The 21,405-nt window shown below is 38.8% G+C and overlaps 1 protein-coding gene across 2 annotated transcripts in view; it reads right to left on the bottom strand.

Moving 5' to 3' along the window:
• The window catches only part of cfap299 (cilia and flagella associated protein 299), a 71,404-nt gene that overhangs the window by 40,259 nt on the left and 9,740 nt on the right, over window positions 1–21,405 (bottom strand). For both annotated transcript variants that reach the window (XM_032517208.1, XM_032517209.1), the window contains exon 3: window positions 15,118–15,208. In XM_032517208.1, the coding sequence (XP_032373099.1) occupies window positions 15,118–15,208 (91 nt within the window). The remainder of the gene's footprint in view (window positions 1–15,117; window positions 15,209–21,405) is intronic.

Below are 21,405 nucleotides of genomic sequence, written 5' to 3'. Positions count from 1 at the left end.
GAATCTGAAATAATGATAAATTCATCTATTTTGGTTCCTTTGTTCCACTTTTATGACTAAAAGCTGTAGTATTCACCTTAAGATCACCTTGCAATCAAATAGTGTTTAATTTGCATTTTCCATAAAAAAAAATTCCATTCCGCAGGGGCGGCTGTGGCTCAGTGGTAGAGTGGTTGTCTGCCAATCGGAAGGTTGGGGGTTCAATCCCTGGCCCTGCAGTCCCATGTTGAAGTGCCCTTGGGCAAGACACTGAACCCCGAATTGCCCCCGATGCTCTGCATCGGAGTGTGAATGGTAATGTTTCCTGTTATAGGTAAAAGTGCTTTGAGTAGTCGTTAAGACTAGAAAAGCGCTATATAAATACAGCACATTTACATTAAAAAAAAAAATCTTTTTTCAGCGGTTGAGCCATTGTGGCTTAAGCTGATCACACTAATGCCAGTTCTTCTGTTTGTTCCAAACAAACCGCTACTGCTGTCACTATAACATTATTTCCAGTTAGGGCTGGGCGATATGGAAGTATCAGATATCACAATATTATAGACCAAATAGTTGATGTCGATGTCGATTTCAGCAGCTAGCTGTAGCTTGAATTACCATTATTTTAATTCAATCAGTCTAATTATTGATGGAAATGTAACTGTTTGCAAAAGTGTTGTGCTGCTGACTGGTTTGCTCGGAATGCTGATGCACAGATTAAAGCCCAGCCTGTCATGGGTATAGTCCAGTAAAGCGCAGCTCCTATCAGCATTATTCCAAAGCACTCAGGCATGACATCTGCCAAGAGGCCTGCTGCAGGGTTTGGCCTCATCACCAGGAACACGTCCAAGTCAAATATTGTTGCCCTCGCACATTGTGGGGCAGCACCCTGTCACAGCTCATATTTAACCAGGAGGTAATGTTTATGACAGTGCTCGGAAAATTAATGGCACCGTTTCCATACTGGACACAAAAAAAAAAAAAACGTGGGAGGTACAACATACCACACACACTCATGCACTTCGGATGTGGTGGTGTGGGGGGGAAGGTGGGGTCAGGTCCCTTAGTTTTTTCTACATCCCAACTTGACCAGTGTGTTATCGGCAGCACAGATATGTCCGACACCATGCTCTGAAAAAGTAGGATCAAAGTGGATGACATAAGCCAGCACAGCCTTCAGAGGAATAAGATGTACACAGTGGAGTCTTTATCAAAGGCTTGCCTGTTTTAAGATCCTAATTAAAGCTTGCGGAGCTCCCTCTCCCCCCTTCCCAGTGGAAATAGGTGTTCAAACATGATTCTGTTTTAGTTGGCCTGCTGCTCGGCTGAGAAGCTCCCCCTTTGGGCTTGCCATGAGACTCCTGCAATTGCCGGCTGTCACACTGCCGCACAAGGAATTCACAGTGTTTTTACTGTGTTTTTCAAACCATGAAATGCACTTCAGTTCAGCCCTGCAAGAGGAAAAGAATAATAGAGACTGTGATTCCGTTTGATCTCTGCTTTCTGTGGCTCTGAAATAACTAAAAAGGGGTCCTGTGGTTTAAGACAACACTAACATTGTCCAAAGCAATAAGAGCAACGCTACATGTCTGGTAGTGCAAACATGTTTATCTTTTTCACCCTTTTCCTGGTCTCTGCTGGCTGATATCAGACTCCTTTCTGCTAAGGCAAGATGAGTAGATTTTGCTTTGTTTTTTTGTCGTAGGGGATAAGATAAATGAGAGGGATATCCATATTACAACCAGGCCACCACTGCGATATCAGCTGAGCCAGATGGTGGCTGGAAATGCATAGCTGATAAATAAAGTAGAGCTGGAAGTACTGTAAGGGAACACAATTGAAAAAAAAAGCAAGAGGGCAAGATGGAAAGTAAATACCAGCCGTCAGCTAAATACTGGGGAATTCTGGCTGTGGTTTGGAGGTTGATCTACTGTACCAGCCACTTTGGTAGGTTACTAAAGAAAACAGTTAAAGCTGCAGGTGAGTTCTGGTCTGCCACTGTGGTTACTGTGGCCAAATGTTAGTTTGGATATGTGTGTGTGATTTGCAGTGGAGACAAAAAAAGTGCTGTAGTAAGCTCCTATAATAAGCAGTATCTTTTTGTCATTTGTGAGACCAGTGGCTTCTGTGCTAGAGATTTCAAAATCAGAGGTGAGCAATGGTGTAATGCATTATTGCGTGAATTTTCTGAATAAGTGTGTTTCTTTTGGGAGATGTTTTCTGTCATTTGTTCAGACTAAGTACTCATGCTAAAGAGTGGCAAAGCAACCAAACCAATGTAACTGCAGCAGGAAAATAAAGCACTTCCTGTTTGAGGATTCTTTTCAGGAAGGGTCTTTCTCACAGTGTTTAGAACAACATGTAGACAAAATGTAAAAGCATCTGGCCATGTGTAATTGACACACCTAACTAAAATAATGGGAGTTGAAAGTAGAGAGAAAATAGATAACAGTATAGGGAATTAGGCTGCCTTTCCTGAGTGAAACACAGACACAAGATGTGAGTTACCATAGAGTTCTCCACAGGCCTAAAATTGACCCCCTAAGAATAACCTGAACCCGACCAAAGACCGGAAGCTATATTTTTCCTTTATTTTACCCATTACTGACCATTAGCATTCCAGGCTAATGCAATGCATTGACAACACCTAGTCTTCTCCCCTCCTCCCACTTGACATATATATCTGCTTTCAACACATGGCATTCAAGAAAGCAAACGCCCAGCATGGTCAGAGGAAAAATAGTAATTTCTTGATAAATTACATTTGAATCTTACCAAACAGCCAAGGCTATGCTGGTAGCCTACTTCTTTACTACTTTCAATAAAGGCATAAATGAAAAAACTCTAAACATTGAAAAACAAGGGAATACTGTAACTTAACAAAATCCAACAAAATCGTCTGGTAACAGAACTCTAAGTCAACGTGAACATATTTTAACCTTCATGAATAACTCAGAAAATGCAATGTACAGTGGTGTTTACCACAAATAATGGATCGTTCTGGCTCAGGGTACTAAATGAGAGGACATACTGTTGGTAAACTGAAGAATCATAAAGGCAAAAATGAATTTTTCTAAAATGGTCAACTCTTAATAATGTAAAAAAAAAACTTTGCCTCAAAATGAGACTGTCTGACCATTAATTTATACATAGGCACCTTGAAGCATTCAAAATACATCACAAACAAGTCCTCAGAGCTCACTATCTGACAATAAGATAAATAGGTTACATATTGCTTTTTCTGACAAATATGGGCGTGCACATTTCCACTCTTGTTTGCCCTTCAACAAAGCTCATTAAAGCCCAATCCTTTATCAGTATCAACACCTATGGGTGAAATATATCAGCCTGAAGTGTCAGATAAATTCTCAACATGGTACATGGGTTTTGGTTCATTTTACATAACATACACACAATTCATGTTTAGTCTTTTACGTTTTACCACATGACATCTTTGCGTAAGGCCCTATGTAAATAATGTCTGTAACCTTTAGTTCCTCCTCATTACATTAATAAAATAATGGCATTATGTTCGTATTTGGTTTAGTATTTGTGTACTCTCTAACCCATATTGATGCTTTTCTGCCTAATGTTGGTGCCCTTGAGGTTTTAAGTGTTGAATAAGAAATGTTTTGTACCAAAATATGTAATACTTAGATGACACTATATACATGAATAACTTAATTTAATCAAAACTGACACCAAATTTGAGTATCCTTTGTGTAATAGCTCAAACCATCTGCAATTCTCTCTGGCAAAGACCTCATACAAGTGTTAATATGCATTACAGTGTCATGAAAATATTCTGAGAATTTGGCCTGTCTAGATTTTAGAAGCTTGCAAGTTAAACCATGAGCTCAAATCTTCGGCATTTCAGTGAGACTGGGAGTGGGAAACAAGGAGACACGCTGACATTGACCTGATGAGAAACTGTCCATCAATAGCAGCTGGTCTCTCAGGATACAAATCAAAAACACAAAGACCCGGTCTTGCTCTTAAAGTCTTGCTCTTATGGCAGGAGGAGGGATGAGACTGTTGTGGTGCTGTAGACAGGGATAGAAGGTACTGGGCCTGAAGCCTGTACGCCTCTGTAAGACATGTGCACGGCTCTAAGTAGGAGAGATGCCGTCCAGTATTTACTCAGGTGGAATAATACACAGCCAAAGCAGTCCAGTGTGTAATGATAAAACAAAGAAGATTCTGAAGAATGTGCTCCATATGTTGCTCAGAGCGGATAAGCATTAGTTGAATTCCCAGATTGGGTATCAATGTGTTGACCATAAATGGATTCCTTTACCACTCAAAGGGCTACCTTGTTAGCCAAAATGTTTACCTAGTGAACCTTGTTAGTTTTTAAATAATATACCCTAGCTTCTGCATAGCTAAGTGTAAAGGAGTTGGAGCACACCAAGGCAAATTTTTTTCAACCTTGAGGGGAAAGGAAGAGAGCATTTCACAGGCTGATGACTGGAACTGCAGATTATCTTCAAGATTTACTTTAGAAGGTTGAAAGGCCAGTTTGAGACATTGCAGCCAACAGACAGAGACACCCAGCTACACCGTGCATTGCCTCATAGAATCACCATCTTTAATATGCCCATGTCTCTCCTACAAGTTAAAGGAGGAGGAGGAGCATAATAGAGTTAAGATGAGGTTTGAAAATTGCTTTTGTCTGCAAATGCCTTAATATGCAGTTCACCCAGGTTTTTGAAAAGAGGGTTTCTGTGTCAATGCTACTTATGGGTAGTTTTAATCAAGACATGTGGTCTATTAAAGTCAAAGCCCTTGATTCTACAGAGTATTACAGGATGTGATACCAGGAATCTGTTAGCATGTCTTATAATGATGGTGACCTGCAGCCGGATTTAGATTTACTTGATTTGAAGTAATGGACAGTCTTGATGGGGCTGGGGAAAGTGTTGGTAATGCAGTTGTACCTGCAACAGAAGTCCACACATTTACGGAGAAACAACACCAAGGTCTGTTTGAGTTGGATCCGTTGATTATATGTATTCTCTGTGGACATAGTGGTTACAAATTGCTTTAAAGACAAATCTCACACATACTACACCTGCAGCCTCACAGAACAGTCTCACAAGTTGAGTTCAGGCTGTGAGCAACTCTTGGCTTCCCTCCCTGACAGGAGGCCAGGAAGAAGATGGGTCCAGACCCAAACTGGAACGGCCTAATCACTGTTTTGGAGGGAAATCCAAAGGGAAAATGTAAGAAAGATGGGGCGCAGAATAAACATAAACAAAGGCAGCAATGTAAGGCTGCATTGGCTGCATCAATGTTTTATTATTTTAGAATGTGCGACTGTAAATTAATATAGGCATGTTTATCCATTACTGGTAATTTATAGGTATTTTAGTGAATATATTTCAGAGTCTAGCAAGTTTATTATAGGACCTGCTACACAAAGTGTTGATTTCGAGCCTAAGGAGTCTAAAAAACATAGCCTGCACATGGCAGGTGCACATTCCAATAGGGACAAGCCAAAAACATCTAGGTAGTATTCAACACAGATGTTCAATCCTCCCTAATATATATAACAAGCACATGTACCCTGTGTCTCCCTAACCCATGGACGGGAGTTGGAGTGAAAACATGCTAAGATCCGTAAGTCCATGAAAAGTGCAAATGAAAGGAATGCAAAAGATAATATGGCTGTAAATAATGATTGATTACAGCAATGGATGATTTCAACCTCACAGTAAAATATTTTGATTAAATATCTGATGGAGAGAAGCATGTGACCTTGATATGTCAAAGGAAAAAAATTAATAGGCCACAAGAATTGTTATTATCTGCCATCTAACTAAAATGGCTAACAATCACTACAACAGTAACCCCCATTGTACTACTGCATCTGTATCAACCAATGTAGTAGAACAATGGAGCATGCTTGTTAGACAAACAAAGATGTCCAGATTGTCATTACTATCTAGGTAAATGAGGCCATTTAGTAGTAACTAATGGGCTTGTGCCCTGGATCTCAGGTTCACGTAGAAGTGAGTTACAATATTAGCACAGCTTCTGACATTGTTGTCTGACCCGAAACCACTAACTTCAATCAGCTAACAAACACCACGTAGTGCTGATGTAAAATCAGTCACAATGTTGCCTTAACAATGGGTGTATATTCAAAAAGTCAAGGTTCTTCAAAACGTAGTTTATGTAGCCCCGGATTACCGGCTGTTCAGTTGTTGCAGTGGAAAAGGGCAAGGCTGTGAGTTCCTGTGTATCTACAGACTTTGTTGCCTGTGATTTAGGATACATTAACCTAAGATAAAGTACAAGCAATTTGGTTATTACCAAAATAAAATTAAGTCATCCTTTTATAGTCTGCTTCCCAATAAATCTTCAAATGCGTCCAAAACGAGAGCTCTTAAGGACTATGGTAACAAAGCGCAAGCATAGTTTATTCAGACTCCCAGATGGCTTCTAGCTAATGCAAGACTTCCTTTAATACCAAGTTGACAGCTTAATATGATTCCCCATCTTCCCAGTGGCAAATCAAGCTGATGGGTGTTTTGATGTTGTGTTCAACAATTGTGTTTCCAATGTATTTGAAAAATCTTAATGCCTTGAGTTAAATAAAAAATCCGGAGGGATTAGATTAAATGTATCCGTTTTCATTTGCTCTGAAAATGTTCCAGGGGTCACATTTTTGGGGAGATGTCTCTAGACATAGCAGCAGTTCACAAGAAGGAGGGGTGCAGAAGAAACATTACAGTGGAGCTTTCAGTGGCAAAACAGTGAGTCGAGTAGTGGCACTTGCATTCTGGGATATTTGATGTTTGATTTCATGGGAAAACAAACCTTTCATCCGCCTTGAAACAGCTTCCAAATGGCCTATGGCGTGTTCTGACTGGATATGGCTTTTATACCTTAACCAACTAATTATTCTTTCATTCAAGAAAATATGGCATGTCAAAGCTCGGCTATTGATAGCAGCTGAAGAAACCCTGACGTAATAATTAAAATATGTATGAATCAGATTAATCAAAGTCCATTATCTTTCAATTGCCATTTATTATGAGCTCCAGAAGACAATTGTATATAACATGAGAGCGGGTTAATCTTTATTTTTCTCATTCCTTTCCAAATCCCTGAGTGGCAGATACGGTGCATTGAGAGATGGGGCACAGCTGCCATGTTGGCTGTGTGGACTAACATAACACATAATGCTTTGGCTATCTCTTTTCGTTTTATAGACTAAGACACTAGCCATGAAATCCACATCTTGTAATCAGCCAAAAGTAATACTTCACAGTTAAATGTTATGGTTTTCCTCAAGACCTGCGACTGTGAGAAAGTACAGCCAAAGCGTTACAGTTCAAAGCTCAATGGTCACATAAATCAAGAGCCAAAATAGTAGTTAGAGTAAAAGGTTTGGTTTTATGACATTGAGGGTTGATCATGTAAGTTTTTCTGTTTCTGTATCAGGTGAAATCAAGTTTTAGAATTTGACAGAAAAGAAAATAGATGCTGATCAGGTGATCTCAAATATCTCAACGCTCGCTTCTCCAGACAGAAAGTCCTTTTTTCCACTTGATAGATGGTTGCTAACTGTTGGGGCCTTATCCCAACCTCTCCACAACTCTGTGACACCATTCAAGTCAAGGTCATATGATAGCCCTGCAGGACTCTTTCCTTTCTAAAGGCTGTCCACCTTGGTCCTGCTGCTTTGAAATCAAACTTGCCATTGTTATTTTTACTGCCCATGACAAGGACAAAGGGACTGGGCAGCGGGGACACACACACGGCTTGTAATGCAATAGGGCTGGGAATTCCTCTTTAATTTCAATGCTATACTTGATCTCTGGGCTGCATGACTGACCACCTTATTATCTATAGCGACAGGAGCTTATCAATACAGAACTCGCTGGGTCCACAGACCAAAGACAAACACTTCCTTTATGCAGGATGTCCCCTCTGGGCATGAGACACGAAGCGCAGGCCAACCAGCTAAATTCCACAACTGAAAGGGTGGGAGACTGAAAATCAATTCTAAACAGTCAAATTAGTCTTACAAAATAGTAAAATTAAAAGGAGGGCCTTTTTACATCTTCTGCAGAGCTTTCCTCAGTGTCTTCATAACAAAAACAATCTGCATTTAGATTTGAACAAAATGACAAGTTGTGTATTGACATTAAGAGAAATATCTGATAATGAAAAAGCATTGCTGTCAGCCTTTCCAGAATAATATATGTGTTAAGTTTAGCATGTCCACATTAGTCTACGGACATTGTCCATCGGAAAAATATGCAAGTTACCAAATATTCATTTTGGTTCAACTATTAGCTGTCACCAATCAAAACTACAAAGCATGTTCCTACATTTGATTGAAAAATATATTTAAAATACCCCATACATGAGTAATGCAATGAGGAGAAACTGCACACAAAACTGAGCTAGAGGCTTAAAGAGTGTGACATTCATGAGCTTTGGAAAAAAGATGAGACACATGTGCTCTTCAATGTTAAATAAGTACGAACAGTCCCGTGTTCCTCATATACTGCATCTCCACTCCACTATAATGAAAAATAAGTAATTAATCTACTAAAATTGGTTATTACTTACTTACTTACGCCTACTAACTTACTTACTGGCCCTTCACTTCTGTAGAGAAAGCCAATGCAGTTTTTAACATTTATTTTATTTTGATGGCAGTTAATTTTTTTTTTGTATTGTAAAGTTCTCACATTATATATGACACATGAATGAGTCCTTCCTGATCCAACTGTTTAACACTCAATCGACCAAGTTCTCAGAACTGAGAACCAAATATTTGACATGAGGAAGAAGTTATTTGTTATCAATCTGTTCTTGTTCACAAAGATTGACAGGACGAATGTGACTCCCATTGGTTTGTTCCTTACTATTGACACAACAAACTGACTTCTGTGATAGTCCTGCTGCTTGGGAATGAGCTGAGAGCAAACAAACTTATTCACTATTATGGAAAGGCACTGCGCCAGGTGCATTGTTTTAATGAAGTTCCCTCTTGTTACTAAATGAGTGATGACTTTACCGAGACAATAAGAAACATTTTTTTTGGCCTCTTAAGGGTAGTGAATATTTACTTTCAGGGTACCTTGTATTCTTTTGTTGACTGAAAAATCAATCAAATTTAACAACTTCTGATGATGGTCATTTATATTATAATCAATTATTCTCATCAATCATCATGTCTGTCATGTAATTTCTTTGTAATGCACCATGAGTAACCACAAGATTACTGTTGATTAAATTATAACATGTCTTACTATGTAACAATGTGACACTCCACCTCTTAACTATAGAGATTTAAAAAAAATAAAATAATTGTGAGTAAAATTGAGGCAAAAGTCAAACGTTATTACTCAAAATTTCTACTATGATAGACATTGCATTGCAGACATTACTTTGCAGAACTAAATGTTGCTGAGCAATATCCAGATGTCCAAACTCTCTAGTAAGGAGCAGTTCAGTAAATTGTAATAAGTTGCCAGAAAGCTACATTTTCCCATAAAGAAGATGATCCCACAGTAGCAGCAAGGTTGAGTACAGCTGTTATGCCGTAACTGGACAGGTGTTATATTAAAATAACTTAATTCTTACTTAATGACCTAGATTCAATAGTGAGATTCGTCAGTAATGTTCACTGGAGGTTTCTTTGAAAGTATTTTAAATAAGAAAGCATTCTGATGTCATTTCTTATTACAGCCGGCAACAAATGTATGCTTTATATTGCACTAAATTGTTTGTTAGTTAGCCAGGTATATAAAAGAAATAGATCAAATATTAAGTTTGATATGTTGCAATTTAATACCACCAGAGCCTCTCTACAAACAACTGAAAACAAATAGGGATTAGAGTGGGTGGGGGCAACACACCTTCAGTTTGAGATGTGAACCTTCCAACAATGGACACCCTCAGGCATCCTGTGCAGGTGTGACCTGAATTTGATAAAAAAACGTAACTTCTTACCCAGTGCAAATAAAGCCGAAGCTGCCCAGGTGCAGCTTTTGTTTGTGTGTGACTTTTGGCAGTGAAGCAGCTTTCGCAACAGGGCCGGGGAAGTAAAAGCACAATGAAGGCAAGGCACTGAAAGCTTTACATGTTCAGCTGATCAGAAAGATAGTATAGGGCTCCTTATAGAAACCAAAAACTGAGTGCTATGGAAAAATTGATCAAAGTCAATATTTTAAATGTAAAGTAGGCTTCACTTCCTAGTATTCATTTACCTTAATCCTAAATAGAGGGAAACCGGAAGGGGGCAGGGACTGCACACAAAGGGAAGATGAGCTCTGTTCATCAAGAGTCATGTCTGCTATCAATCTTTTGAAAAGCCATTTGGGCCAGGGCAGAAGAGACAGAATAACCTGACAAGTGTATTAAGTGACAGGTGTAATTTCAACCTGACTTGAAAGGCTAAGCATGACAAAAAGGAGGACAAAAGAGTGACCCCTCTGATGAATGAGACGAAAGATGACAATGTATTTTTTTCCTCCTCCATTATGCGACTAAAACTGATAAATCTGTGTCCTAACAGTCCTTAACCACAATGATGAAACCCTTTATGATAAATTAGGTGGGTGATACTTGAGACAGGGTCTGTGTTTTAACAAAGACAGTACATATTTAATGTCAAATAAAACTAATTAGGCAAATTGCGTATGATTTAGATTTTTAATTGTAACCCACTTATGTAAATTTCAACATGAAGAAGACTGGCAAATATGCTTTAAGCAAAGTCGGTAGGTCTGCTAAAGCATGCACATTAAAATGACTTGAATGCTCCTCAAAATAATAATGTGCATACATAAAAAATGATGGAAAAGGGTTAAAACATATATGTAGGACAAGGGACTGCTTTGCATTAGAGTGCAGAAAAAACGAGTCAATAGGAGGACCTGGAATGCATTACTAGGAATGATCCTCAGGTTCGAGGAGCTCGGCAGATAGAAGCTTGAGTCATGTGTTTCAATAGGCCCTCAAAAATGTTCACGGACAGTGTGAAAGATACCTTACGATGGTGGGTGGTCTTATTATTGAACCTTATCGAAGATTAACGTGGGTAATTTGACACTTTCATAAGGAGGCTTTTAGGTGCAACAGAGAGCAGAGGAAAGAAATCCAAACCGTGTCCATTTTCATTACATTGCATTGTTGTTTGCGTTTTTTGGCAGATGTTAGTATAAAAATGTCCCATGTGTAACATATGTATGAATACCAAATATTTACAATATTAATGTTCAAAAATATACATACTAGTAAAATATAAATGCAACATACATATTTGTATGAAACAAGGTACAACACATGTTTTACTGTATGTCCACACATGTGCACATGTTGTCTGGAATACATCTGTGCAATGTAAATATACCAATGAGGTCAAGCCTTGCCAAACTGTATAAAGATTACCTGTTACTTAAACAGTTTCAAAGAGAAGCGCACAAATGTGGGTTCAATTTTAAACAGTGTGGGTCTCAAAGGAAAATAAACACCTTCCTGATCCAATTTTTTAGCAAAGGAAGCTTTTAAGAGATGAAAAATAAGATGAGGTGGGAAAATATTATGTCAGCAAAACAATGTTACACAACATGATATGTTGCTTGTTTTTATTCTGGCTCTATTTTCTGTATACAGGAAGAGAGTTTAAATCACTTAATTTTTCACTGGAGGTTTCTTTGAAAGGAAAAAGCTGTATCTCTCAAATGGTTTAAGTTATGTGGGGCTGAATGAAAGAGTGGGGGCTTTTGCATAGTACATCTAGCATCCAGGGGGAAACCCTCTGGTGTTACTACCTCTCCTCCCCTCCGTGCACTTCATGTGATCTCATAATTGCAAAGCCCAAAGGGGCAAGTAAATGGGGGTCAACAAAACTCCTATTTTTGTACTTCAGCATCTTGAAAGTGAATCATTTGAAGTCTATCAACACTGTCCGCAGAACATTGCGGAATACAATTCCCAAAATGATACACATTCCATTCATCACATAGTGTTAGTAGAGAGAGAGAATTTTGTTAAAAGTAATGTTTGTAGTAAAAATAGTCAGCTTCAGTAGTTAAAATCTCTTTCTGGTTTATCTAAGTTTAATTAAGCATGCAGGCTTTGTCCATGAATCAACAACACCTTAATAGCTAAGCTTGACTTCAGACAGGACGGGCGAAGCTCCACCTTCACCATGGCCGACAATACGATGCCTGCATCACTGCTGATGCCCCACCAATACGCCATTCAAACTCCATCTTACCGTCACTTTGGAATAAGACCTAAAGATAGTTGTACTCCTTCACTTGGGGCAGCAACTCAATCCCAATCCAAAGGAGGCATTTTCTGACTATTTTCTGACAGAATACCTTTGACTTGGTAGTGTGGACTTTCATTCCAACCGCTTCACACTCTGTTACAAACTGCCCCAGTGTGTGCTGGAGGTCACGGTCTGATAAAGGCAACCAGCCTCTCTCTACTTATCAACTGCACCTGGAGATTCTGTCTTCTGGCCTTTGCTGAACTCAGCTGCCAAATGTGGAGAATATGGAGACAGCATTCACTGCAGACCAAATAATGACTGACCAGCCAATAGTAATGGCCCGGGAACCTATTTTGCCCCTCTACTCTACACAAGAAACTCCCTGCCCCTCTACCACTACAAAGCTTTTAGACTACTTCTGTGATCTCTGACAGAGAGATGGGCAAAGAAATCCTTCACTCTCAGCCCTTAGCCAGGCATCAACTTGGTCATACTAGGCAACTGCTGCGACACTGTGTCGACGTGAGCCCAACCATACCTAGTTAGTACTGAACTACCACCTGCACCAACTTTTAACTCTGTCCTCACCCAAAACATGATGCCTGTTTAGCAGCCAAGGGTGAGTTTAGCAAGCCCGCCACTTTTGCCTGCCATTCCACTGACAATACAACTGACCCTTACACCTATTGCAGGCGATGTGACAAGTTACAAGAATAAAGGCTCAGATATAGTACATAAGCAGATCTGTTAAATGTTACATTGGGTATCTGCAAAGGCAGACGTGTTTACACATTTACATTCGACATATGACTTAAATTCACATTAAGCTTAGCCATTTGGCCATGGATGAAGAAAGTATAAATTGTTCACGCTCTCATCATTACGCAACATGAGTTTTATACATTTTCTAGAACAGTTGAGTTCTATATGAGTTTTATATGTGTAAGACAAGCACATGATAATCAGTATTAATAGTATTTATGTCCTTTCATGTCACTGGTTGTATACAATAACAAGCGCAGGGCTTAAAGTATTCCGGCACCGTGCCGGATCTTCGGCGTGCGGCTGTGAGGAAAAATAAATAAATTTGATAACTTAAATGCGGTTTTATATTTTTGAGTTAAATGATTTCACCTACCAATCATATGAGAGGGACACAGCTCTAACTAATGCAGAGCTTAAAGTTCACAAGGGATTTGTTTTTGATGCGCTAGGTTTAACCAATCAACGAACTTCCACCTACCAATGAAACAAGTTCGAGCCAATCAGATGGAAAGTAGGGCGGGTCCTTGCTGAAAAGCAAGAGTGCGGTGTGTGATCTATATGGTACCACCGCTAAAAAAATGTAGATACAGCTTCAGCTAGTTGAGAAAGGAGTTCAAAATAAATGGCACTGGGCACGAATAGAGGACAAGAGAAAAAGGGTGGAGACGGGAAGCCGTTTAGCACTTGGTGCCTCAAACTGAGCACCCGGCTGCAGCGCATGTTCAAGGAAGACACTCACTGTACAGCAGCAGAGGTAAGAAAGTGCTTGCTAGTCATTAGATGCTAGTCACAAAGCTTTGTTCCATGGACTCTGTCATACCGTACAAATCTGGGAAAAAGGGCTTTTGTCTAATCCGCTCCTTCTGCATGGAACTCTTTGCAAAAAGATTTGAAATTATCAGAACTTATTTCCTTAAATGCTTTTAAATCCAGATTGAGAGAACCTGAAATGACCTGTTCACATTGTAAATGTTTTTAACAATCTGTGTTGTATAACTTTTATTAATGTAATTGATTGTGTTTTTGCCTGCCTCTTGGCCAGGACTCCCTTGAAAAAGAGGTTTTTAACCTCAACGGGACTTTCCTGATAAATAAATAAAAAATAAAAAAAATCCGAGTACTGACACTGGTACTGGCACTGACAGCTACCGCTGCTGCGACTGCGCCTTCACTGACCGACCATGTTTGTGATAAAATCAATCTGTGTGTGCACGTTCATAACGGAACACAATTTGTCATTAACAATGGCCACTGTGTAAAACGTATCTAAAGCCCAAACTGCCTTGGCAAAGCTGTCTGTTTGGAATCAGCATGGCCGTTATATAAACATAACAGCCTTGTTCCAGAGTTTAGTCTCAGAATTTGCTAGAACATGGCACAACGCATATTCAAAAAATTAGACGTCTAGCTATATGAAAAGCTAAACAAAGCAAAGGTTTTGATAAATGTACATAAAGCAACTAATGTCAACATGGACAAAATCATGAATGTACTAATTTGGTTTTTTGATGATGACATGGCCAAAGTTACAACAAAACATCTAAAAAAGTTTTGTTTTCACAATGATTCAATGTAGGATTATGATATTATTGCAATATTTAAATCTACATTGATGTAATATACGATTGGAAGAAGTAAAAAAAAAAGAAAAAAGGTTCAGGCTCAGGATTTTTTTTCACTTTAAGCCCTGCAGGCGCTAACAATTTAGTATCTAAGCCATTTTAAAAATAAAGCTAATACTGATACTTATACTAATCATACAGTTGTGACAATTCTAAATGTTGTTGTGCAAGGTTAAATAAACTGTGGACTTCTGAGTCATAAATGCCCCTAAGATTGGTAATACCCCTTCAGACTTCAGGTGAGGCCCGATTAGAAATCATCTTGGGGGTTCAATCTGAAAAGCACACCTAGGACAAGGCAGTTGGAGTTTGGTTAGTAGAGTTTTATGGATTGGAGAGGGGCGGGCAGCTGGCTCTCATGGTATTTTGGGAAGGGGTGGATAGGGGGGCATTTCCACTCAACTTGACACAGTATGGATTTTGTTCCCGTCCTAATGGAATTGCAGAAATATTTTAGGGGAATCCCATTACGTAGCAATTGGAGTGCTGTAATAATGTACTCACAGTCATTTTCCCACTGCGGTTGGCCTCCTCTCGCTCTGCCAGGGCTTTCAGGAAGTTATCTTTGAGTTCTTTTCCTGCACTTGCCAGTGTCCTGGAAAAGACAACACTCAAACGGTTTGAAATGTTTCTCTTAACCTGAAAAAAGTCACATGAAGCCTTAAAGGTTCTTTATGGAAACCTTTAACATGTTGTAGCTTCATGGTACGCTGGCCTATCTCTGCTCTATAACATTAACAGTTAACTTAAAAAACATCCTCATTGAAAAGGACTGAGTAAAATTTCCTCCATGACTTCCCTTACTAATTGTAAACAAAACATATTCCATGGCGTAACTAATTCTTGATTAAAATGTATAATTAATAACATTAAAAAACATTTCAACAATGAATTAATATGCAAGATGCAACAGAAAGAGAGTATGACATGCAAATAAAGTCATGATATACTCAAGCCAGTATCTAGTGCTTCACCAAAGCTGCCAAGCTACCAGGACACTCCCAAATACCGTTTTTTAACAGAAATCATGTATTTTCTCTGAAATAAATCCAAAAACTACAAAGAGCATGAAGAATGTCACAGTTGCATTTCCTAATTTTAGTATGCAGAGCAGTATTATCAGAGTTTAATGACTTTTTACGATACTGTGGCAGTTTTTTTTTCTCACTAAGGCTGGCCTGTTTCCATGGAAACATGGTTTTGGCACACACTAATATATCCACACCTGAAAAAACATTGGCACTAATATTTGAACACTTAACACTGCAGTACGAGCAACAGAACTCTGGCTTGCAGCCAGAATTGACTGTGCAAAACATTCATTAGATCCACAGCGAGTTAACATCCTAAAGGCAGTAAACAGGTCATTTGGAAACCTCTCAGTTGTGGTTAAGAATGCAGCAGCAGAAAGACAAGAAAAAAAGGCCATTCATTAAATCAAAGTTACAGTACAGTGAAAAAACAAAGGACACCCCTGTTTCCATTGACTTTAACCATCTCCAACTGCACTGAATATTTTTCATTTTATATTTTCAGTTTCATCAAGTATTTTAAGCACAAGGGCTGAACTATGTGAACAATTACTTATTTTACTACTATTTTTACCTCATTTAAATCCCCCAAAGATTCAATTTTATGTTCAGTTAGTTTCACCCAAGTACATTTTTTAAACTGATGAAGCACTGGCATTTTTGCAGGCGCTTTTACTAACAATACATGTGCATTATAGGACAAAATGACCGGCTTGAGATGGGCATTGATGAGCATTAAGTGTCTTGCAAAGAGAATACTTCAACTAACAAAATACAGAAGTTGTCCTGAGCATCACTTACAATTCTTTCATATTAATGCTGATACAATACCCGAGTTCAGCACCAATACCAAAAGATGCTCCTTTCGATTACATACTTTGAGATAAACATGTTGCTTTACAGCGACCCCATATCAGTTCCACAAAAGAACCCAATATTGTGTACATGAAAGCTGTACATCTGCCTAAAAACTTTGTCTAAATAAAAAACATTTGCAAAATAGGATTTATTTTTATTTTTAAATATCAGCTATCAGTTCTTGACAGTTTAACACTTGTTGCTATTACTAAAGTTGCTCAGTACCAAAATAGTATTGAGGTCCCATACTTAGGCCTTCACAGAAGTTGTGAGAGGAAGCAATAAACCCCATTTTCCCTGAAAAACCACCTGCCAGTTTGACCCAGTAATCCCCAAGTCATAAATCTGTTTCTTTCATGCTCAATATTCAAAACTACCAAATTTAGTTCAGTTTTATAGTCTGCTTCACTGTCTAAAAAGAAGACAAGGTATTCTACATCATTGGCTTTAAAAGAACACAAAGCACTTTAAAAAGCCTCAAAGGCCACAACAACTACTACAGACATACGGCAAAGCCAACGTCTGCTCCTGATCTACCTTAACATCACAGTAAAAGAGAACAGGATCTGAATCTATACTAGAATTTGGAAAAGATTGTAATGTATACTAGTCCTTTTGTCCTGTGGCCTATAATGAAAGTCTTAAAGGAATCACACAGTGGTAAAAGTGCACGGACAGCACATATTTAGAGGCTGGGACCTCACTCCATCTTCTGAGTGAGTGAAGGATTGCTGCTGGGTCATGGGGGCCGAGGCCCCAAAGTAAACACAGGTGTTGAGGAGGCAAGTGACTGGGGTTACCCCATCCAGTAGCTAAAGCAACACACACAGTCACGGAGAGTGAATAATACTTCAGAAAAACATGTGGACCACAGCAACTTTGAGTTTCCCGTCAATTAACAAATTTCTTATCAAGCCTCATTTAGGAGGGATAACAAGAATTTCACTATTAAATGATGGTTATTAGTGGCTAATGACTAGGTATTAAGCTAACTGTGATCCAGCCATGTGTTTAAAGTGTCTTGTATTTGGATTGTGGTCAAGGCAGGTGGGCCCTGGCATTAGTAGAAAAAGAAGTGAGGAAAGTATGTGAACAGTCATCATCTGGCTTGTTGAAAAAAAAAAAAAAATACATCTTACTAAGAACCTCTGTCCCACAGATATGAAATTACTTTTAGAGAGTAATTTTGTGTTGTGCCGGTTAAAAGGGGGAAACACTACAAGACAGCATAAATTGTAATTTATAAGCTCTGTGAGTTTCAGTGTCTCTGCTTCATGGACACTTAAGCTTTCGTAACTCTAGATTTCAAGCTCTTTTGAGACCATCCTCACCAGAAAGACTACCCCATTGTTTCTTTGTACAAATGCTTAAGACAACCATGTCACCCTTCTCCTAACAAAAGACCTCTCGCCATCATGCGAACATAAAAACAATGGTCTTTCATCTATTAAAAAGATAAAGATTTTTACGTAAGCAGCAAAAATTAGTTGGAAAGACAAAAGTAGCATTGCTGCCACAAAAATACTTATAACAGCCCTGCTTTAAAACAATGCATGGGTCTGAGTGGTGGGGTTGTTTAAGGTACCGGTGAGAAAACAAAATGCAATCCAGGAAGTCCAGTTGGACTAACCCCTAAACTGCAGAACGGCTGTGGATCGACTCCGCTGCGTGTCGGCTCCGTGCTCCGCCGTCCTTCAATCCCCACCAGGTCCGGAACAGCTGCAGCCATGACTGACAGCTGAAGTCAGAAAGACCTACGAGATCTCTCAAATGCATGTATGATCGCGCAATATAACAGGATGTAGTCTCTACATAGACAGTTAAAGCAATGGGCCAAAAGATCCCGTTGCTCTGGACGGAGACGAGCGAAGGATATTAGAAGCGCTTCTCCGGTGATAGCTGAGCGTTACTGCGCAGCCACCACTGTGCAGACGTGAGCAACCTGTCTGAAAGTAGTAAGTCTTCTGCTAGCTGTGCCAAGAGAAATTATTCCCAATCTTGCCGAGACGGGGAGCGTATGTATGTTAGGAGATAACATAGGCACAGGCTAATTATTGCTAACTAAAATGCTAGTTAACATTAGTAATTAAACCTTAACAGCTAATGTAAATCGAAACTGTCTGCGTGCTTCTCCTGACAATGCGTGATTTGTCGACTATGCAACAGCAAGATGCTCGGTTATGACACAAACAAAAAAGCCCGCTACGGAGCCATAACGTGAGGAATAAGGTAAGAAACAATGGACAACTAAAGTGTATAAACACTTCAGATGTAAAGTTATTCGCTGTTAAAGTGGCGCCCAAAATGAATGGCAGTCAATGGAATGACTGGAATGCAACAGTGGGTGCATGCTTGGTAACATTAAAATGGCGTCATGTGAGCTACGTTTCGTGGATGCTCGCTTACCCCCTTGAGTTTCTATAAACAGAACCACAAAACCTCTGACCTGTTGACTTCAGGCCTTTCTCCGCCCATTATGACATTTTCAAGGTGTGGTGTATGTAAATATGATCCGGCGTGAGCACAGTGTATTTTATTCTATTCCTGTCCCGCACAATCTGCCCTGTGCCGAATTGCTGCGGAGCTCTTCGTCAAAAATAGAAGCTCTGGATATCTGCTCCGGAGTCAGAAAGCAGCCGTTCCGCAGTCAGTGAAAACACACACACTGACGTTAATGGAAACCTATTGACTGGTGGAAATCAGGGGTAAAGGATGTTTAACGCAGGGCTCAAGTCAGTCAGGTGGCCTTAAGGAAGAGGTTAGCATGGTTAACAATTCACGTTCAACAAACAATGTTTGTTTTTAATTCAACCACACTCATTTCTTAAAATAAATCAAATCTTAATCAGAAAATACTAACTAGTTGTTTTTTGGAAGTTAATGTAGTTCTATATATTTTTTCATTTTGGTATGAGAAGTTGTTTTTCTAATAAAAATTGAAAACGGTAGCTTTTACATTATAATTAATTATGAAGAATTAAATTGGTGTACTGCACAGATGGCTTTAGCAGTTCTAAAAAATATATTGCTTAAGTGCTAAAATAGTAAGTGTTACGCATAAAGCAAGTATTCGGTATTAGATATCTTAAAATAAATATCAGAACCCTGGTGTGGAGAAAGCTGCTCAGAGCTGATACCTCGTATAGTAACTCAAAATAAATGCACCCTCCAGATGTTACATTGTAGTCAGTCAAGGTGAGTAACACTTTACAAACGATATAACTATGACATTAAAATGTCACACAACTGGTTACAGAATAAAAAACAATCAATGTGCCTCTTTATTTCATATAAATTGTGTAGATTGAACTCCTGATCACTTCGTTATAAACTGGAGTTTATGCAACACTTTGTCCACCTCTATAAGAGGGTGAACAGCTGAAACTACACAGCAACTATCGTCCAAGCTTGTTTACACATGTATAAACAGCATGACAGTGAAATGTACTCAGTCCAGGGGCCTTCTTCCTGGACCCTAAGCCCACTAAACTGATGTTTTAAACTATTTATTCGGAGTAGCATCTACATTATCTAACCCTATAACACAATGTTTTGGATTTCGGGTTTTCATATTTTAGCTTCACTGATTGTAGTGTGCAGATTTGGGTATAGAAATAGGCAAAGGTCTGACTTTGCGTCTATCAGACATGGTAACGTGACAAAATTAAGCAACTACTTCACTTGAAATTGTAAAACGAGACCTTACAGAATTATAACCTGTCAATTTAATAATAATAATAATAATAATACATTTTATTTAACAGCGCCTTTCTAACACTCAAGGACGCTTTACAGAGAATAAAAGACAGATTTAACAAGCCACCTGCTCAGAAAAAAAAACTGCTTATTTTGTCTTCTTCATCTGGATACTCATTGACTTATACAAGCTATAAATGCAAGTTTCTAAACAATTCATAGAAATATAGAACCCGTTTTTGATACCTAATCTTACCAACGTTGTTACCAAACCTTTAATGTGATAGGCCTATTTAGAAGTGCTATATGCATCATGGTTTTGACTCACGCTGTACTCCAATTTATGTACTCTAATTTATTTATTAATTTTGTGCAATTTCATCACCCTTGGCAAACAAATTAGATCTGTATCAGGTTCTGTCGTCTTTCACACGTGCAAAACTTTGTTACAGCAAATAATTCCCAGCATAATTAATGGAATGTCATTAAAACGTTCTTTGAGGAATATGGGGCTAACATTCCTTCTTAATTTGTAGCCTTCGTTTGGCAAATAAATATTCCGCAAATGAGAGAATTTAACTTCCTGACGTGAAACAGATGTGCTTTGAAATAATTTCTTCTTTTATTCTCGAGTCGGATTAACAGATTGAAGCTTTCATTAGCCTGCAGCTTTTGACGGTATGGCAGATGGGAACTTTCAATATTACAGTGATTTCCTAACAACACGTACTGTACCAGAATATTTTTCCTCCGAGTGCTTGGGAAAATGAATCTTATGGAAAATATTATTTTGGGCTGGTGGACATCAAGGAAAATTCCACACAGCATGACAATTTACTTTATTTTGGGCTTTTTATAAAATCCTCTGTCACCTCTGATTACAATGAGCTGAATGTATCAGTTACACATGTGCTACGCATGATATTCTACCTGAGCTTTCTTTGTATATTGTGGCCACCTTGGCTTTTGGGGCTTGGGGAGGTTGCAAATTGTGCAGTGCCTGCCTAAGAAGTGCATGGTTTTGAAGGTGGATCAAAGGAATCATTGTCATCTTTTTTATGAGTTCTTATTGAGGCAAAATTAGATGTATTCCATTTGGGGAACATGCAGTGATGGATACTGTAGTCCAAAAAAGCAAGAGAGAGTAAGATTGTTTTGTAGTGAAATGTGAGGTGTAGATTTAAATAGAGCTAAAGAAAACTTCAAA

This window comes from Etheostoma spectabile, chromosome 5, assembly GCF_008692095.1.
Source record: "Etheostoma spectabile isolate EspeVRDwgs_2016 chromosome 5, UIUC_Espe_1.0, whole genome shotgun sequence".
Classification (NCBI taxonomy): domain Eukaryota; kingdom Metazoa; phylum Chordata; class Actinopteri; order Perciformes; family Percidae; genus Etheostoma; species Etheostoma spectabile.
The sequence above is the reverse complement of the archived record's forward strand: the minus strand, read 5'-3'. Positions and strand labels throughout refer to the sequence as shown.